General features: G+C 43.2%; 2 protein-coding genes across 10 annotated transcripts in view; one reads left to right on the top strand and one right to left on the bottom strand.

Annotated features, from left to right (window-relative positions):
* SRGAP2 (SLIT-ROBO Rho GTPase activating protein 2) overlaps window positions 1-6,097 on the bottom strand; it is a 119,468-nt gene extending 113,371 nt beyond the window's left edge. For 5 of the 9 annotated variants that reach the window (XR_011136095.1, XR_011136097.1, XM_068917933.1 and 2 more), the window contains exons 1-2: window positions 6,002-6,095; window positions 4,403-4,927 (exon numbers count right to left, since the gene is read on the bottom strand). Coding sequence is in view for 3 of the 9 variants with exons in the window: in XM_068917933.1 (XP_068774034.1) it covers window positions 4,403-4,469 (67 nt within the window). In the remaining 6 variants the exon portion in view is untranslated. Of the gene's footprint in view, window positions 1-4,402; window positions 4,928-5,705; window positions 5,868-6,001 lie in introns of those variants that run through there. The other 4 variants (XR_011136099.1, XR_011136098.1, XM_068917937.1 and 1 more) reach the window with 4 other exon arrangements.
* Window positions 6,098-6,453: 356 nt separating this feature from the next.
* Window positions 6,454-13,708, top strand: FAM72A (family with sequence similarity 72 member A). Its single transcript, XM_009672212.2, has 4 exons — window positions 6,454-6,724; window positions 7,666-7,743; window positions 8,830-8,954; window positions 9,834-13,708. Exons 1-4 carry the CDS (start codon window positions 6,573-6,575, stop codon window positions 9,926-9,928), a joined length of 450 nt encoding a protein of 149 aa, XP_009670507.1. The 5' UTR covers window positions 6,454-6,572; the 3' UTR covers window positions 9,929-13,708.
* Window positions 13,709-18,911: the final 5,203 nt, after the last annotated feature.

Below are 18,911 nucleotides of genomic sequence, written 5' to 3'. Positions count from 1 at the left end.
ACCATGAATCTATTTACTGAAGCTTTACACAAACTAAATACAATGCTCTCATGGGCATGAAAAAAAGAAAGGAAGAATTAAGAGACAAATCACTGGCTTTTCTTTCCTCAGTAAATGTACATTCCAATTTAATACATTTAAACCAAAACAAAATAAAAAAAGGCCTGGTAGTCCTTGGTCAGGCATGGATAGGCAGAGCCCAAATCTTACGTGGAGCACACTGCACAGCATAAATTGATTCTCTCTGCTTTACTATAACTTGCACAAAGGAATTGGGAAAGACAACCCAGACAAGGGGATGAGCTTGAGATATCAAAGGCTCCATATGGAGACCACAGAATCTTACTTTCCAGCTTCACAGAACTCATAATCTTTGCGAGCACATGGTACAGAAACATATCAAAGCAACAACTCCCTCCCCTGCTGACCCCATGTCATCTTGTCAAGAGAATTTCTACCGCATAACACACAGCCGTTTTCATAGTTTTCACAAAGACAGGAGTATTCTCATCAAGAAGCGTGCATCAACGCCTGCAACCTCTCTTCTCTCCACCAACAGCACGAAATATTCAAGCGCACGATAGCGCAACCACCCAACCAATGACAGTCAGCTTTGCTGTCTCTGGAAACTTTGTCTGGATCATTTAAATGCAGAAGACTCAAAGGACAAGAGGTGCATCAGTGCAGTTGCTTAGGAGAACCACTGCATCTGGATATCTCAAGAGGTTAATTCACTTCTGCACAGGGCAGAAAGTTTGTACTTGAACCTCCACATACTAGAGATCAAAGGATCATAGAATAATTCAGGCTGGAAGGGACCTCAGGAGGTCATTTGGCCCAACCTCCTGCACAAAGCAGGGTCAGCTATAACGTCAGACAAGCTTTACTCAAGGCTTGAAAACCTCCAAGGATGTACGCTCTACTAGCACCTACAGACTGCAAACCATGTTCTCAAATGCAGCATGCAAGTAGCTGAGAAATACATTGCTCCCCCTCCCCAGCCACTGCACAGTAAGTTTTATGTGCAACAGTGCAAGAGGTAAATCTCCTCCATCTTCAGAAAAATACTCATTCCAACCTAACGTTCATTTCCCCACTACCATCACCACCAGCCACGCACACAAACCACAGGAAGAGCTAACTCCAACCCAAACAGAGGTAAAGAACTGGCTGTTGGAGGAAGAGAACAAAAGCCAATAGGGCAAAGCCAAGGGAGAACAAAATCTTTGCTTATCCATATCGCACTCCCCCTACATGCCTTTTACCAAAAAAAAATTACAAAGCTCATTCAGCAATAGAAAAATCAAGTTTTGCATAATGATGATCTTATTAATCATAAACCAGTACTAATCTTTAAATAGTTTTGATTAACAACTTCAGCCAGTTAAATTGTTAAACAAAGCTCCGGAATTTTATTAGTAATAATTTAACTTAAAGTGCTTGAGTACAAATTTGTGGATTAATGGCTTTAAACAAAGTCTCGAGACACAGCTTCCAATGTGTTAGCTCAGAAAGGAGCGCAGCAAAGAATGCATTGTTTCTAAATGGCAATTAAAAAAAAAAGAATTTTCTCATATCTGAGAGCAAAAGATGATATGTTACAATTTATATAACACACCAATATCTGATTCATCTCACTCCCACAATGACTGCCTTGTGGCATCTCTTCACAATACAACAGAAAGAAATAGAATAACCCATAGCCAGAGGTAACACCATTTCTAAACCGTTCCTGATGTCAGAGTTAGGACTTGATGAGGACACCAAAATTTAGTATTGCACTTTTGTTATGTAAGGTCCATGGGAATGACTAGGCAGCATCAGGCCTTGGGATTTAAGTGTGGCTTTCAGGTGTTCCTTTAATACCATCTTCACCTTCCCACTGTAGTACTAGCACTGCGGCAAGCCCAGCATACCAGCTGCTGACACAAGAGGTCTTACCACTCACAAGAGTTTGCCTATAGAGTTCACTTTGATGCTGCCAAATCACCGTTGAACTTAGAATGAAAGAATCCATGAGATGTTAAGTAAATAAGTTTCATGAAATTTTTAAAAGAGCTTATTATAAAGCTCTCCCCAGAGCTTGCTATTTAAGAATGCTGAAGAACCCCGTTGTCCAGAAAGCAGCACGTGCAGTGTCAAAGCCAGGTGGAGAAGCGATGCTTCACCCTGGGATTTTGCAACGAACCAGGTGGGGAGGAAAGGAGGAGAGCTGACAGTATATCTTCATGCGTATCTTTGAAATGTTAAGGCCCAACTACACCTCTCTCACTGAAAGAGCACTAGATGGATTAGCACCTCCCATTAGCCACTTCTGTGGGCCAAGTGACTCAAAATACAAGTTTCTACTGTCTCCAATACAAGGGATCTCTAACACCATGGAATTAATCTCCACAGGATCCCTCATGGCCAGTGCGCGCATGGGGGGATGTTTACAGAGAGAGCTAAAGTGCAAGAAGTTTGAATATCTTGCCAGAAACTCACAGCTACCTTTACAACTAATCCAGGAAGGAAACCCAGTTCTCATAGCTCCTAGTGGTCTATTTAAAGACAATTCAATTATTCTGAATCTGACCCTACTTCAGATAGAGATATTTTATAAGACAAAAAGCAAAAAAAAAAAAAAATCTATATACCACTACAACAGTTCATTTTAGGGCCCTCATTCACAGACTGAATTGACAAGTACTCTACCTAAGTACCTTAAGTGGTAAACTCAGTTTTGGCAGTAAGAGTCTTTCTGCTTATCGGGAAGGCTCACTTCAGTTTTACTCATCTTGTTGGTCTCTTTATGGAAAAAGGAAAGATGTTTTTCCTCTTTGGATATATGAAAAAAAGTGAGAGGTAAAAAGATGAGCTCTACGAACTCTAAAATCTTGGTTTGTGTTACTACATTCCAATCAGTAGCTACAATCAGAATTTCTTTGTTTTAAACCCAACCTGTGCGACTACAAACTTATTTCTGTTTATCATACACATTTTGATAGGGATAATAATGAAATAACATATTAAACCTCTAATTTTACACTGGCTTCCATTCCCATTTCCATCAAGCACAGCTTGAAATGGGAAGAGAAATTAATATGGTAAAGCAGAAACATACTGTTCTCCATTTCTAATTTTAAGAATGCCAAAATTAAAAAAAAAAAAAACAAGAGAAACATCCACTGACCCTTAGAGTTGCTCAAATAAGCATTTTTTAATGTAAGCGTCAAAACTTCTTTTAGGTAACAGAACACAGTACTAAGCTTAGCGTAGAACACGCATCTATTTGTAGAACAACATTTTAATGCCTTGCAGCCAGGGACAAAACCCTCCCAACTAGGAAAAAGAGCTAAGCACATAATTGTAAAATAGTATTTTAATTGTCAGTTTTAATCTAGGCTTCCCTACTCAGATTTAAATCACTATTTTTTTTAATCGCATTGATTTAACTCAATCAACCTTGCCCAAAGGCCATCTTTCTTGCATGCTATGAGCATACCAAGCAAGTTTTAACCTATTTGACAAATCACTAAATCTCTTAACTTTCTAACAACAGCAATATATCAAGCCACACACAGGAAATATATTAGATATATATTTTTAAATAAGCGTTATCTTGAAAACTTCGCAAGCATAAGAAGCTATGCAGACATTTCACCATCCTTTTTTGCCCAGGGCACATGATACCCTGAAACCCAGCCAACTGAATTCTGCAGAATACTTCCATTATCATTACAAATATGCCTCTGACTCTTTAATACCTTCCTTACGATGATTAAAATAACATTGATATAAGATGCATTATCTTTATTTAATTATATGCATACATGTATGTGTGTACACAAACACAATGCAACCTTAAGGCGTTATACTCGACAGCACAGTAAGAAAAAAAAAAAGCAGGCAGTAACATTATAGACTCATCAAGAGCAAAATCCTGAATAATGGAACTTTCTAGCACAAATCACTTTAAAAGAACCCTAAGCAGAGGTCCCCAATGCTGCCAAGTGAAATATGTGCTTCTGACACTACACAGATTTTTAAAAGATGCCTATGACAGAAGAAGGATTAAAAAGCAATTAACCAGCTCTCACGTTTCAAATGCAAGCCCGTATTTTAGAGCATCAGACAGAAAAATATGAATCTCTCAGAATCCAAAGATTTGTTGTATTTAGTTAAAAAAAAATCCCCTTACTGGGATACCTTAAAACATCAATGCCATAGTAAGAACCCACCCCACAGACAAGGAGAAAAAGCACTGCAAACCTATACAGCATTGCATTATGAAAAAGCCCCGCAAATTTCAGGCAATCTGGAAATGGTTTCCCCCTTCCCCACCCAAATATCTCCTCTAAACTCCTACATTTGCAAGTTAGGACTGCAGTAAAGAAATAAATGAACACAAAACAATTCCTACCTTTAACTTGAGTGTCGTATTCAGCTATGATCTCCTTATCCTTTTTGAATTTAGCTGGCGACGTCATGTTTTCTTTTCCAAAAAGATTAGCCTCCAGACAGATCCACCAGAACACAATATATAAATGCAATGTTGTTCCTCTCAATGGAATGTCTTGATTTTCCTCTTGTCCTCCCCCCACAACAAGAAAAAAAAAATCAGTCCATGGAGAGAGGGTGTGAGACAGAGCACAGCAGCATGCAGATGTTCAGGGATCAGTGGATGGAAGAGGCAGCAGTTTTGTCTCCCTGCACCAAAACCTTTAGCAGCAGCATCAGACTAGCGAGATCCTGCAGCCCCCAAAGGCTCTTCCTGATTGCTAACGTTAATAGCACAGCCAGGGAGTGGAAGTCCTTCCGCACAACATGTTTTGTGTGGGTTTGGTTGGCCTTTTTTTTTTTTTAATGGGCTCAGAGATGATGCAAATCAAATCTCAAATGAGAGCAGAAACGAAGGCTGCAAAGTCGTTTTCTTTGGTTTGTTTGCCTGCAAATGCAAAAAATATATAAACGTATATTCAGAAAATTAAAGATTACAGCCAGCAGCCGCAAGACACACAGCCAGAGGGAAAAAAAAAAAAAAATCTGTGATTGAAAGAAAAGCCGCCCTGACATTGCAAATCGCGGTTTCACCAGGAGCAAGAGGTTACAAACGCAGATAACCGGGGGACAACGCCTGCAGGGGAGCGAGCCCGGGGGGGCTCCCGGGGAAAGCTCATTCCCCGGGGAGGGCCGGGAGGAAACCGGCCTACGCAGGGAGAAACCGCTTCTCCAGATGAGCGGCGCAGGGGAGGCAGAGGAGCCCCTGGAGGAGCAGCAACACCCCGGGCTGGGGGGGGGGGGGGGGGGGGGGGAAGAAAAATCAGACCCAAATCCCTCAATTCACGCGAACTGCTGGAGCTAAGGAAGGAATCCGCCAACTGTCCCGATCCCCGCGGGAGCGCTCAGAGCTGCGGCTTTTGGTTCAACGCACGCGGCAGCTCCGATTTTTTGAGCCTTTTTTGGTTTTTTTCCTCTCCCCTCTCTCTCTCTCTTCCTCCGCATTCCCGTGCGGATCGCGACGATCCGGTTTCCTCACCCGCGGACGCCCCACACCTCAAAGCCGACCCGCAGCCAGGCGCCGCAGCCCGGCATGCGCGAGGCACATGCGGGTTTCCCGGCAGGGGGACCTCAGGACACAACTTTTCTCCCGTTTCCCTTTTTTTTTTTAATTTTTTCTCTCCTTTCTTTTTTGGGGGGGGGGTAGAGGGGGCGAGGGTACAAACCGCTGGCAGGAGATACGCGTGTGGAGAGGAGAAATAATTAACCGCAAGCGGGACCCGCACCCCGCCCGGGAGGAACAATGAGGCAGCGGGAGAGGGGGCGGCGGCAGGGCCGGAGCGGCGCCCCCGCAGCGGCAAGGCGGCCCCGCGCCCCGCCTGGGGGCCGCGCCGAGGGGCGGCGGGCGGGCCCGGTCGGGTCGGACCGGGCCGAGTGAGCCCGGGGGCGGCCCGCGACCCCCCCCCCCAAGCGGGGCCGGCAGGGCGGGGAGGGGGCCCCGCGGGCCGGGCGGGGCGATTACCTGGGCGCTGCGGAGCCGCCTCCCCACCTCCCGCAGCCGGGCGTCCTCCGGCCGCTGGCGCCCGCCGCCCGGTTCCCCCTTCGCCAGCCCGCCGCCGCCCCGCCCCGTCACGCCGCCCGCCCAATCGGCGCAGCTCGCGGGACGGGATCGACAGGCGCCCCAGCCAACCACGCCGTTCCACCTCCCACCGGGGCCCACCCCCTCGGCCCGCCGCTTCTCCCCCTCAGCGCCCCTCCGCCAGAACAGGGTGGGCGGGACCAGGCAGAACGCAGTCACCTCCACCCGGAGGACTGCGCAGGGGCGGGGCGAGTTATGCAAAGCTGCTCCGGGAAGGACCAATGAGAACAAGGCAGGGCGTGCCGCTCCACCAATATCCAGGCGCTAGGGGTGGTGCCACCGGTGGTGCCAACGGCGAGCGGGCAGAGGGCAGGGGCCCGGCCCCGGTCTCCACCAATGAGGATGGAGGGGCGGGGCGCCCGCTACCCAATGGGAGGACGCGGTTGGGAATTCAAACTGACAGGCCGGAGCGTGGACGTTAACGGCGGCCGCCGGGCCCGGCGGGGGCCGCGCCATGTCGGGCAGCGGCTGCACCTTCGAGGACCGGAGCGTGGCCGTGCTGTGCTGCCGCTTCTGCCAGCAGGTGCTGAGCTCGCGCGGCATGAAGGCCGTGCTGCTGGCGGACACCGACGTCGACCTCTACTCCACCGACATCCCTCCCTCGGGGTAAGCACCGCCGCCCCGCCTCGCCCCCGGGGCCTCCTAGAGCCGCGGTTCCCCCCGAGAGGGGCCGGCGAGGCCCCCACCGGCGTCCCCTTCCCCTAAAAACACCCCTCGGTTCCGTCCTGTCAGCGCAACGGCTCCAAAAATGTGCTGATTCAACCCGATCTTCCCTGCGTCGTCCCGCTGGGCTCCCCTTCGGCGCCGAGGGAACCAAGAGGGACGAGGAGAGCAGCGCCGCCCCTTGTCTGCTCCTCCGAAGACTTAAATCTCCCGGCGGGGGGAGATGCGGGAGCAGAAAAATCAAGCCGAGTCCCTCCTGCCCTTCGCTCAAGCGAAGATGAGCACGGGGAATAACCCCTAAACAGCACCAACCCGCTCCCACTCCGGAACAGCGATACGCTCCGCGCGGGGCGCGCGCTGCTTTCCCATAACACTGTTTGAATACTAAGAAAATAAGATTGCAAAATGGCATGCTAATATGGAAGCATGGGTTTATTAAAAAAAAAAAAAAGGAGATAAGATATCAAAGGTTTGTTTTTAAATGCCCTAGCCTTTAAACGGTTGTTCTGCAGCTGAGACTTGCCAGGAACTAGGGCGACATCTAGAATCAGATTTCTGGCCGATGAAGTGGCACAGGCAGCAGCAAGGCCCTAGCGCGTGGGAGCCAGTGAACACTAAGAGAAGCGGTGCTTTCTGGGATATTTTGAGAGGGCTTATGGTGCCTTAATGTAACGTCTCATGGGTCTCTTCTTGTTTCCATTTGAGTATAGCTGGTGACTGATAGGAAAAAGCGCTTGTGTGCTCTTGGATAAGTTTAAAGAAAACACACACAAGACTAAAGTTAACACCAGTCTGTTGTGACTTTAGACCTGTATCATCAAAAACTTAAATCTGTAATCACAGCTGTATCTAAACTTTTGCATTACCATTTTCTTCCCATCCAGGACTGTTGACTTTATTGGAAGCTGCTATTTTACTGAAATCTGCAAATGCAAACTGAAGAACATTGCATGTTTAAAATGGTAAGGATGTCACTCAATAAGTACTAGCACCTGCTCAAGCATGCACCTACTGCAGCAATACTACTTAACTTTCACTATTGACTACTGCAGTACAAGAGTTAAGGAATGAACAGATTGCATTCCCTATTTCAAGTTGTATTTAATGCTGCTCAGTAGAAGCTCAGCCCATTACTTCTGGGCATGGCTGCCAGTCTATTTCTGTGCAAGTCCCAAGTGGAAATGTGACAACCTTGTCAATAGTCTGAGTATATGGGAAAGCTTGCATGCCACCTGCCTGATTAAATGTCTGCTTCAACACAGAGATAATTGTGTGAATAAGGCCACAGTAAGTAATAGTTACTCATATTCTAATTAATAGAACATCCTCTTGGCAGACCTAGTTGTCACTAGCAGATGGAAGATGCTGTCACTAAAGTTCTTGGAGTTCTTTTATCCTTTTTATTAAGGCCTGATATTTAAGATTCAAAACAACAACTCTGGTAACATATTTCACTTGGAGTTATTCAAGAGGATGCTAATAACCAAGACCTTGTTCAGATTTAAGTACAGAAGGTTTGTGGTAGGAATACAATATTTTGTTTTAGGTAGAAGTAGAGAAATGAAAATATTACTCAAGTGTATGATTGAGAAAGTAGGAGACCTGTCATCCTAGGTTTTAACCTAAGAGAGTAGATAAGGCTTTGGTATTCTCAGTCTGCTACTTCTGATATTTTCTCTCATGCACAGAGCTTCTATACAGATGCATTGTACATGCATGTTAAAGCACTTCTGCATGGATTCCAGCAGAATCACTGACCTCTAAAAAAAGATTTGGTTTGGTGGTATGTAAACTAGTCTAGATTACACAATTTAGGTTACAAAATGGTTCTCTATGCCAAAGATCCAAAACTTACATATTCTGCAACTCCTGCAGATGTTCTCTTAAATATTTAAGATTATTGTTTAGTAACATTCCCTAACTTTATCAAAATAGTAGCATTACATAAGTCTGGTACAACAGCTATTTAACATTAATCCGAGCTGGAAAACCAACAACTAGCTTTTTGTTAGGAATTGTGTCACTCATTATTTCACTTGTCTTTCTAGTGGTAACATTGTAGGTTATCACGTTATTTCTCCATGCAAACCTTGCCTGCTGTCCTGTAATAACGGCCACTTCTGGATGTTTCATAGCCAAGCAGTCTTTGGCATCAACAGACTAGATCCTTCTGGTAAGGAATACATTTCTTTTTCTTCCCTAAAATGTTGAATTCAGAGTCCTCTTTTTAATGAGGCATCTCAATATAGTTAAAGCATATGGAGGGAGTACAACATATGGAGGGATAAGGCAAGTGTTACTTTATTGCCAATCTAGCAAACTATTTTGTAGGAGGCAGTTGTAGCAACTTCGCAAATGTAAAATTCTAAGTGCAGATTAATATTCAGCAGAGAACTTGACTCTGCCCCTTTTTTTGTGGACAGAAGTCAGAATTTTCTGAAACAATATTATAACTAGTATAAACAACCACCACAAGCTGCTATTTATAGCAGTACATATAGCTTTACTGTGCTATCAGGCAGCTGTCCAAGGGGCACTCTTTCTGGGTGAGTCATGTTGTCACTCTGACCCTATATAACTGAGTTCCCATTAGCTCAAGCTGAAGTTACAGCTCATGTTAGCTGCTTTAATCAGATGCATGTTGTTTGGATGCCAAGGGTCTAGCATCATTTGCCTCGATTCCTCAGGGGTGCATAGCATTCTGACAAATCATTTCTCTTCCTTGTACATGAGATTAACTTATTGTCTAAACCTTTCAATGTCACCTATGTTTCAGGTCAATGCATTTAAAAATAAATCAGGCATGAGGGGATTATCAATAGCTACATGAATTATTTTGTGGGCAGGGACCTAAACAACAATATTTACAAGATCACTTTGGAAGAAAAATAGGAGATAGTCCAGATATTTTTAACATGAACTTGACTTACAAGGTTTTGTAATGATGAGAGCAGTTATTTTCTCTAAAAATAGTCAGTTGTGCAACTTAAAAATCAGGTCACATTCCAAAAAAAATCTTCCTCTTCCTCCTTTCTTACTTCCCTCCTACCAGGTGTGAATGTATTGCTCTGGGGCAACTTGCCAGATTTGGAGGAAAGCACAGATGAAGATATGTCATGCATCTCTGAGGAAGAATATATCAGATAAATGTTATCTGCAATATACTTCAGTGTCTTCCCTTGTTACATTGCATTGCTGTTTCTTTGGGGCATTTTTTGTTTTGTATTTTCCTGCTGGCCCAGAACTCAAAAATATAGGAAACTAGGTATTCTGGAAAACAATCCTAAAAAAGGAAGATACCTTCCTGTTTCACTGTAGCCTCTCAGGCTCTTGCTTCTGCCTATGTGCATATCATTGATGATCAAAGACACTCCCTGGTCAGATCCATGTCTTTCATATCTGAACAGGCAGATGGCAGGTACAGTTTCTGAGGTCTGGCTTGTTCTTTGAAGTCTCAAGCAGTGGATATTTCTTTTTACCTGTACTTTTTTCTTCTTTCTTGAAAGCATTCACAGGGCCAAGTCTTACAGTCACTACAAACACAGCTTAAAAATCTTGAGAAATAGTTAATCTGGTTGACTATGATGCTCTGAAAGTGCTTTGCTTTTGGGATCACACAGATCCTTGCTGCCTAGAACTTCCATTCTGAGTATGCAGAGCTGCTGAACAAGTGGCTTGAAGTACAGGAGCTGTGGCTCTATAATCTGACTCTTGCTTTTAACAGTTTGTTCTTTAAGCATTTGAGGCATGCTAGGATACTCCTGAATGTGGGACTGTAGAGCTATCATACTGAGTCTTCCTACCTTCTTCTTTCAGTACCTCTAGGATCATGTTTTGGTAAAGATCAGATTGATTTTTCTTGATGGAACTTAAATACTGAGGTTAATTAATGCCTGGTGTAACCTCAGGATTACACTGGAGTTTTCATTAATGTCAGCAATAAAATCCATCCAGTTTTGTGTGTTTTTTCCCTTAAAGGATAGAAATCCCTTCAAAAGGGAATTCAATGATGGAAATGGGTGCCCTTCTAGGGGGAAAAGGTTGGATATGCAGTGTTCCTGCCTAGCCTTACATACTGCAGCATACAGACAATCTGGTTCCTGTAAAAATAACTGTTTCTCTGAGTTATTACAGTCATAGTATTTAATTTATGAACTAAATATTGTCCCCTTCAGCTAGCTGCCTGAAGGAATATCCTTGGAAAATTGAAGTTACAATCATATGAGAACAGACTATATTTTTAAGCTGAGATTGATGCTGAAGAAATCACTGTTTAGCCTCATGTGATTCTTTGAAGAGCTGTAGCAAAGGCAGATATGAATTGTGTTAATATTTTTTTACTGTGTTATGTATTTCTTAATGGTACTACCTCTTCTGCACTGTTTAAATATGTATTTGTATGTGTGCATGTGTATAGTTTCTTCTCCTTTGTGTATATATGCCATGTTTTAACTTCCTGTGTTATGTCTGGTCATTAAATGAGTTTCATACTAAGCATGCTTCTGTGCTGTAATAATTATAGATGTGTAATGATATCAGTTGCATAATCAAAACAATGAAACAGCACTATGCACCAAAATTAAACTCATTGAATAATTAGGCTCTTACTACTCATTTTATTTTAGAGACTAGTCACCACCTTTTTAGGTGAGAAAGCTGCCACTATCTGTCTTAACTGAAAAAAGGTGTCTAGTTAGTTAAATCTTGTGTAACAATATTCCACACTTGACAGTTTTCAATGCTGCATGAATTAGATCATATTGTGGCTGCAGCATTAAGTTAGCAAGGTGACATCTAACACAAAGATTTTCCAACAGAATTTGTGAGCTTACAGTACAGGTAGCATAATATTTCAAGTAACATTCCCATAATATAATTCTGCTTTGTTGCAAGTTCAGCACTTGTCATTTTTAACCTTCCGAAAACTTAGAATTGACTCAGAGTTGTGAAGCTATGTCAGTGGCAGAGCTGACTGTAGAGCTGTCCTTACTCCTTACCTCTGGAGAAATACAGAACTATAGTTTCTTCTCAGTGAATCAATAATTCTCTGCTTTTGCTATCTATGTTCATACACATAGAACTGGAAATTCTACTATGAACTATAATTACACAGGCCTGTTTGAGCTAGTTCATCTCAACCAGGCATCAGCTTGAAATAAAGAATGAGCCAACTCTTAAGTTTCATCTTTTTGGTAAAGTAGTTGTATGTGTTATATACAATGTAAACAAGCATCACCTATTGCCCCAGCTTTTCTGAATGTTATCCAATAAGCTAATCCCATCTAGGACTATTTCTGTTCTTTCTATATGAAATGAAGAGACCTGAATAAGCAGCTTGTGGTAAAGCTATTACTCCCGAATCACAGGGCCTCCAGTGTTTTAGGTTAAGTTTCCAAAGATCACCTTGCATAGAGAAAGACTTAAGTTGATAGGCATAATTAACATTAAATAGATGGCACAACACTGGATCAATATTTCTAGAAACCTTCCTGAGTACTTCAACCCAACCAATGCTTCATTTGAAATAAAATGACATAGGCCTCTACATTCTTCATGGTTTTTGTTTTCTCTGTACTCTTTTGTACAGGACCCGGATGTTGTAGCACTACCCTAGAATCTTTTGTAAATCATTTAGAAGGTCATAGTTACAAGGTATTTGATATAACAACACTGAACATTAAGATATGTAGCTTCCAAAATGGAAAGGATCAACAGGATTCAACTTCCTGCTGGAGCTATTGTCAGTCTAAAAGAAAAACTAGGTATCTGTTGCCATCTTTGGTAAGTATTTTTACACTGAAAGTTTACATGATCTTCTCTATGCAACCAATGAGGCCGAAAGCAGAGCATAAAGCTGAAAAACAAGAACCAAGACCTAAGGCCTTTCTCTTCTGCTGATTATGGTACACAAGGCAAGTTAATTATAAGAACTGCAGTGCTCTGATCAGATCTGGTTTTATTTAAACAGGACTGAACACCAGGCAAAAGGTCTTAAGTTTTAGACTCAAAGCCAATGCTACCACAAGACTTCCGGAGTCTCCTGGCCCTAACAGCATAGTTGAAATCAATGCAGTCAGCCTTCATGCCCATAGCTTTATGTCTGCCACAGGGCACTCATCTGTCATACAATCTGCCAGGCCTATTCACAGCAGCTCCGCAGCTATAAGATATTGTGTAATACAGACTTGTAGGTTCAGGGTCACAGGCTTATTTGGATGAAAGCATTTGAAATTAGATTTCCAAAAGCCACTAAGGTTAAATAACTTTGATTTGGGTCACAGGGCCCTCTGTAACCATGCTGCCAACAGCCATCTTTTTTATTTTCTGCAGTGTCCAATTTGCAATGCACAATTCCAACTAGAGGATTAGAGGAGTCATAGCAAAACAGCAGTAAGTTGATTCCCCTTCATATTAAGTATGACCTACTAGAAGAAAAGCACATTTAAATATTCTTCAGTATTCCAGTATAGATTAACACCTAATCATAATCTTACATTTATACAACACCATTCATCCCAAAGTGCTTTATAGTGACAGTTAAGAATCCTTTTACCATTGAAAGACAGCCAGCTTCAGGATGTGAAGCAGCTGCCAAGTAGACAGCATTTTACAAAGACCGTGGTAAGCATCATTCTGTAATGAAATTCAGCATGTGACCTCTCTCAGTACAAACCGATATTTTGGTTATTGAGGGAGGTCCACCACGAAGGACGCTTTACCCAGCCTGGAATGCAGTTCATCCACTTTGAGTCAGATGACAGATGGGTCACCTCTCCTAGGACTGGAACCTAGAGTTCCAGGGTTTGAATGAGGAAGAATCCTGTGATAAGAGACAAATGACTAAGCTGTCTTATTTTCCACTCTTCTCCCAGGCATGCAAGACATGGCATACTTTTGAGCCAAGTAAAATTGTCATTATAAATCACCTAATCACTTTGTCCTGAGAGGTCATTTTTACATATTACATTTGCAGCCTGTGTGGTTTCTGAAAGCATACCCCAAAGAACAGCATATATTCCAAGTAAACAGCCTTTGTGTACTATTATTTGGATTAAGGGAGTGTCTACAGGCTAGCATAATACAACTGTGGGAGCCTATTGTGCAAGAAACTATATGAGCATAGTGACTTGCAGACTCAAAGAACTTGCACTGTAAACAAAAAAGACAGCCAAGGGGTGGGAAGGGAAATGCACTGTTGGCTCCATCAGAACAGATCAGAGGTAAAGCCTGAACTGTATAAATCTGAAGAGAAGGCTCCTTAGTTCTGAGACTGCAGACAACTGGGCTTTGGCTGTTCCTGCAGCCGTGGAGCCCTTCTCCCTCCTATGCCAACATGTCTTTGCAAGTCTGTGACTACGTTCAGCTTTTCCAGCAGACATACTATCAATCATCTCATATTTAAAATAATCAAGGGTCCTTCTCTACACAAGTGTTTGAGTTCCACTGCATTATTAGATTTTTCTCCTGTTCTGGTGTACAGTCTGGATATAGCCTATAGCCAAATACCCATAAAAAGCCTATAAGAAAAGCAGGTTATTCCAAACTTGTTTAAATACAGCATTTGCGGAAGATGTGCTGCTCAATTTATGCAGAATGCAATGACAAGAGAAAAGCAGAATGCCTGCCTTGAACAGCTCCTGTGAAATTATCTCCAAGGTCTTGATGCACCACCCAAAATTCCCTCTCATCAGGTAATAACTCTGTTATGCTTTGAAAAAGCAGCAACATTTCCAAGCAGCTATTAGCTGGGAGACATCTTGCTGCTTTGCAGTCTGCAGTGTCTCTTGTCATACTGCACATGCAACACAAGCCTAACAAAGTGAGTCTGCACTCTATTGATTTCTCATTAGAAAGCATGCCTCATATTTTGGACAGCAGTCAGGGGAAAAAAATAACTGGGAAATATAGCTGGTCAAATCTAAGCTGAACAATCTCTGGTGCTTTACTTTCTCTGTCATCTGAATCCTGACAGCTTGATGTGTCTGGGTAACACCACACAAGGGAAATTAGCACCATAGCACTCTCATGCAGTGCCATCTGCATGTCAACGTATGTAGAAATTTGGGCAGGCAGCTATAAAGCAACACTGATAGAAAGACTTGAGCATAGTGAGAAATGCAAGAGACCATTTCCTGTAGAAAAGTGCTAATTAAAAATAACCCAACATCACTCCAATGCGATGCAGCTACACTAGGATTCTTCCCTGCTGTGCTATGGCAGCTGCTTATTAGTTCATCCCCCTCTAGCATATGGCCTGTTTTGGGACAGGAATTCTCCACTAACAGAGGAGACAATGCTAGAAATACAGGTTTCGGGAATCTCATCTTAAGTGATTTAGAATCATAAACCCAAAGGCAAACTGATGCAATTTATGCTCCTGTTTTCTGGGCACATCTGACTGTTCTACACACAAAGGCAAACTAAGGAGAATTTAACATCATCTGATTTTTTTTCCTCTTCCTGTTATCTAGCTGCATCCCAGAGCCAATGCCATGCTCCAGCAATGCCTAGATGAGCAAAGGGGTTTGTGGCCCAAAGGGCACTGACAAAACTGGGAAGAAACTCACCCACCCTTTGTCTACACCTTTCAGAGCTTTTGCCAGTAGCTGTTCATTTACTAAAAACATACCTGTCTTAAAATTAAGTATAAATATATGTTTAGCTCTAAGACTAATGGAGCTTCAGCCAGAATGTATCTGGCTAGTTATGTTATGCCTGCAGAACATATCCAGACAGCTTTTTCAGACATTGGCAATGGAAGAGGCACAAGATGGCATACAGTCAGTACTCAAGTGTGAAACAAGCTGCTTCGAATTTGAAGAACGTCAGTCTTTAGTGAGTGTTGCAGGCAGGCTTCGGCCTAAATCAGAACAGTGTGTGATGCTTGAATCCCAAAAATATTGGGAGGCCAGCATAAATATGATCTGTGCCCAAAACAAAACAAAGAACCTGCTTCAAAAGCTGTGTATTCAAGCAAAAGCATACCAGAGTGCAAAGGCTACCTGATACAAGTTACGCGCCCTTTCAGTTATACCAGTTTTAAACTGCTTTAGAGATACTGACAGACTCACTTATGCAGTGATGGATCAAGAGAATAAGTAGATATAGGGAAATACCAGAGTCCTCTAAGAAATTGGTAGTTTGGACCACCAGAATGTCAAAGCTGTAATAGCTTTCTCCTAGGGTAGAGAATGGAAGGAGGCCTGTACGATCGGAGCATTGCTTGGTTAGAAGGACACGTGAGAGAACACAGGCTCACATTTGAGCACCTTAAGGCACCTTGTACTGGCCACTCTTTGAAAACCATTTATCTCATTAACTGGATCTCTGCTCCAGTTTGATGCAAGCATGCCAGTGATAACATGAATCTGTTGCTCCCTACCTTTGTGCCGCACTGATAGAAGATTCTCAACAAATTGAGCACTGCTTGCTGTGAGCCAGCTACAAAAATCAGCTTAACAAGAGTCTTTCAGATAGTGGCAGACACTCTAATAACAACCTGCCACTCGTCCTGAGTCACTTGAACCTCTTCCAGTCACTGTCGGGGGTTCAAAATTTGGGGCACCAATGGCTTTGGCATTAACTGTAGCTTGCATTGCCAGATGAGACAACAGAAGCAGCACTACTTTTCCCTCACAAAACTTTGCTACTGTATTTAAAGCATTCTCATCCCTTCTTATATTATTAACCCCTAGCAAGAGAGGCCAGGTGGACCCAAGCCTCCTGTTTGCAAGATGCAGCCTCATACAGGGTGTTAGAAAGGCAGAGGAAGGGAAAGTAAGTGTTTTATGGTTTAGGTTGGTGAATCTATCAAGAAGCCTGCAAGGCCACTGCACACCTTAACAAACTGACCCCAGGTACAGAACCAGTTGGAACATGCACAGGGAAAAAGGTGTATGAAAAATTGACAAGATGCCCTCTTTCTGGCTGGAGAGATGGGATGGCTGTGTAGCAAGTGGTGTCTGGGCCTGCCAATCTGAGCGAGAGAGGACATTTGTGCCACTCCAAAGAGGTGTCTACAGCCATGCTTGAGCAGACTGATGGCCCATCTAACATGGGTCCCCTTGCCTTGGCCAACTTCTCAGGAGACAGCTGTCTACTTCTACAGTGCATGAATATCCCAGTATCTTGCCAGACAGCCTATGCTTCCAAAGCTCCTGTAACACTTTTTGAATATTTTTCTAAGCCAGACAGGAGTACTTCTGCTTTCCCCACTACCTTCCCAAATTCCCTCATGAAATAAGATAAACAGATTCCTTCCTCCTCCCATTTTTAAACATGAAACAGCAATTGTTTCATGTTAAATAAGTGTTTCATACCAGCAAAGCTGGCTTTTCCCTGCCCTTATATTATTGCTGGTGTAAATTGCCAATCTGTTGCCCACAGGAGACCCCCTCCTTAACTGCTGCAGATGCTCAACTGTAACCTGGGATCCCCGTTCAGTATTCTTATGGTATTGATGTGCACTGAAGGTGTCAGTCTTCTACTGCTCAGGCATCATAGCTTGGGATTCTGCTGGAGAAGCATCATAAAAACCACCACTGTCACAAACCATGCCCCACATCAAATGCCTTTGCTAGCTGGTAGCAAAGTCAGAGCAGGATGACTACCCTCCCTTCTAGCCAAGATGTAGGGCCTACAGACATGTGAGGCATGCAAACAAGCAGGGCTGGGGGGTGGTGTTAGTACTGCAAAAGCGTGTATGTTCCTTGGTCATCTGCAAGTCTTCTAGCCCTGGGTCTCAGCACAAAAACTGTCATCAGCCCACAGAATAAGAGACACCAGCATTAACCAGCATTATGCTCTAAGAACATGCATTAAGAGCAGTAACAAACAATCCAATGAGATTTGGCTGAGGTTATACATTCAAAGACAGTGTTGTGTTGAGGAGCCTCTGAGTATTTAATTCTGATAACAGAGCAAAATAAACATAGGAGAGGAAAAGCGAGAGTTCACTATCAATGGAAACAAAGAAAAGGACACTGATGTTTTAAGCCATTCACCTTTAGGTTATAAGCAGCTTATCTCAGACTGCTACATATGTGGTCTCCTTGGGAACAGAGTCAGACAATAAATCAGATGTGCCAACGTTTATCAGAAGCTCCAACTAGCCAAACACATCAGCTCGCCTAAGAATGCCAGATCTGTTTTGCAATATGCAGGGCCAAGTGCGGAGTCCCTCCTGAGGCACATGGCAGGGGGCAAGAAATGTTGCTATTTAACTCACAAGAAATATTGCTTATATTATTGACTCTCATTGCCTTGTCCTCCTGCAGCAATGGGCTATATCAGAAGCTTCAGAGGAAGGTGAAAACAGAAAAACCAACCTGGCACTGTGTAGGCATAGTTAGTGTGTGCATCAGCACAACGTCTGGGTATTGCGTGCCCAGTCAGCTACAAAAAATAACCCTACCCATTCTTCTCCATTTGAAGCATGGGAATAGATTATTCTTGTCTTATTCTGAGCAGGAAAAGCCAATATATGGATAAAGCAGTGACAGAAAAAAAAATCAGAAAGACAGCAAGATTAGTGCATGAACATTCTCCAGCTGTAATTCTCCTGCCAGACAAAAGGGAAAAAATCCTAGACATTTCACACGTGCAAAAAAACCCCAACCTCAACCAAATCTTTTAAATTGGTGAAAATTTCCCAACCAGTTCCAGAATGCTTAGCTGCTTATGCATGACCAGAAAAATTTCATGGCATACATTCCCAGGGCAGAGACCTCTGCCTCATTTGCAAGGGATTTGGCCAGGAATTTGCTAGTGTGAAAGCAATGGCAGCAACACTGCTTGCCAAGCCTCACTTATCCAGAAATCCTGACCTCCAGTGGCATCAGACATTTTGATGAGCATGTGATGTGATAACTGACCCAAGGACTAGGAGCAAATGTCTTCAGCATTAGTATCAGGAGAACTGTGTTAGAATAATCCCAACATCTGTTTCTGACACAGCTTTTTATGTACCTCAAAGGAAAAGTCACCCTCTCCCCTTGCAGATGCTTATGAGGAAATAGTGCTAATTCTAGCTCTATTTATTACTATGGGTATTAAGGAAGCACATAAGGACGTAAGTATGACCAATGTTTTCCTGCTGCATGCACAAACAGTGCATGGACACACAGGGTAG

Source organism: Struthio camelus, chromosome 24 (assembly GCF_040807025.1).
Source record: "Struthio camelus isolate bStrCam1 chromosome 24, bStrCam1.hap1, whole genome shotgun sequence".
Lineage (NCBI taxonomy): Eukaryota > Metazoa > Chordata > Aves > Struthioniformes > Struthionidae > Struthio > Struthio camelus.
This window is presented reverse-complemented; position numbering and strand designations above follow the sequence as displayed.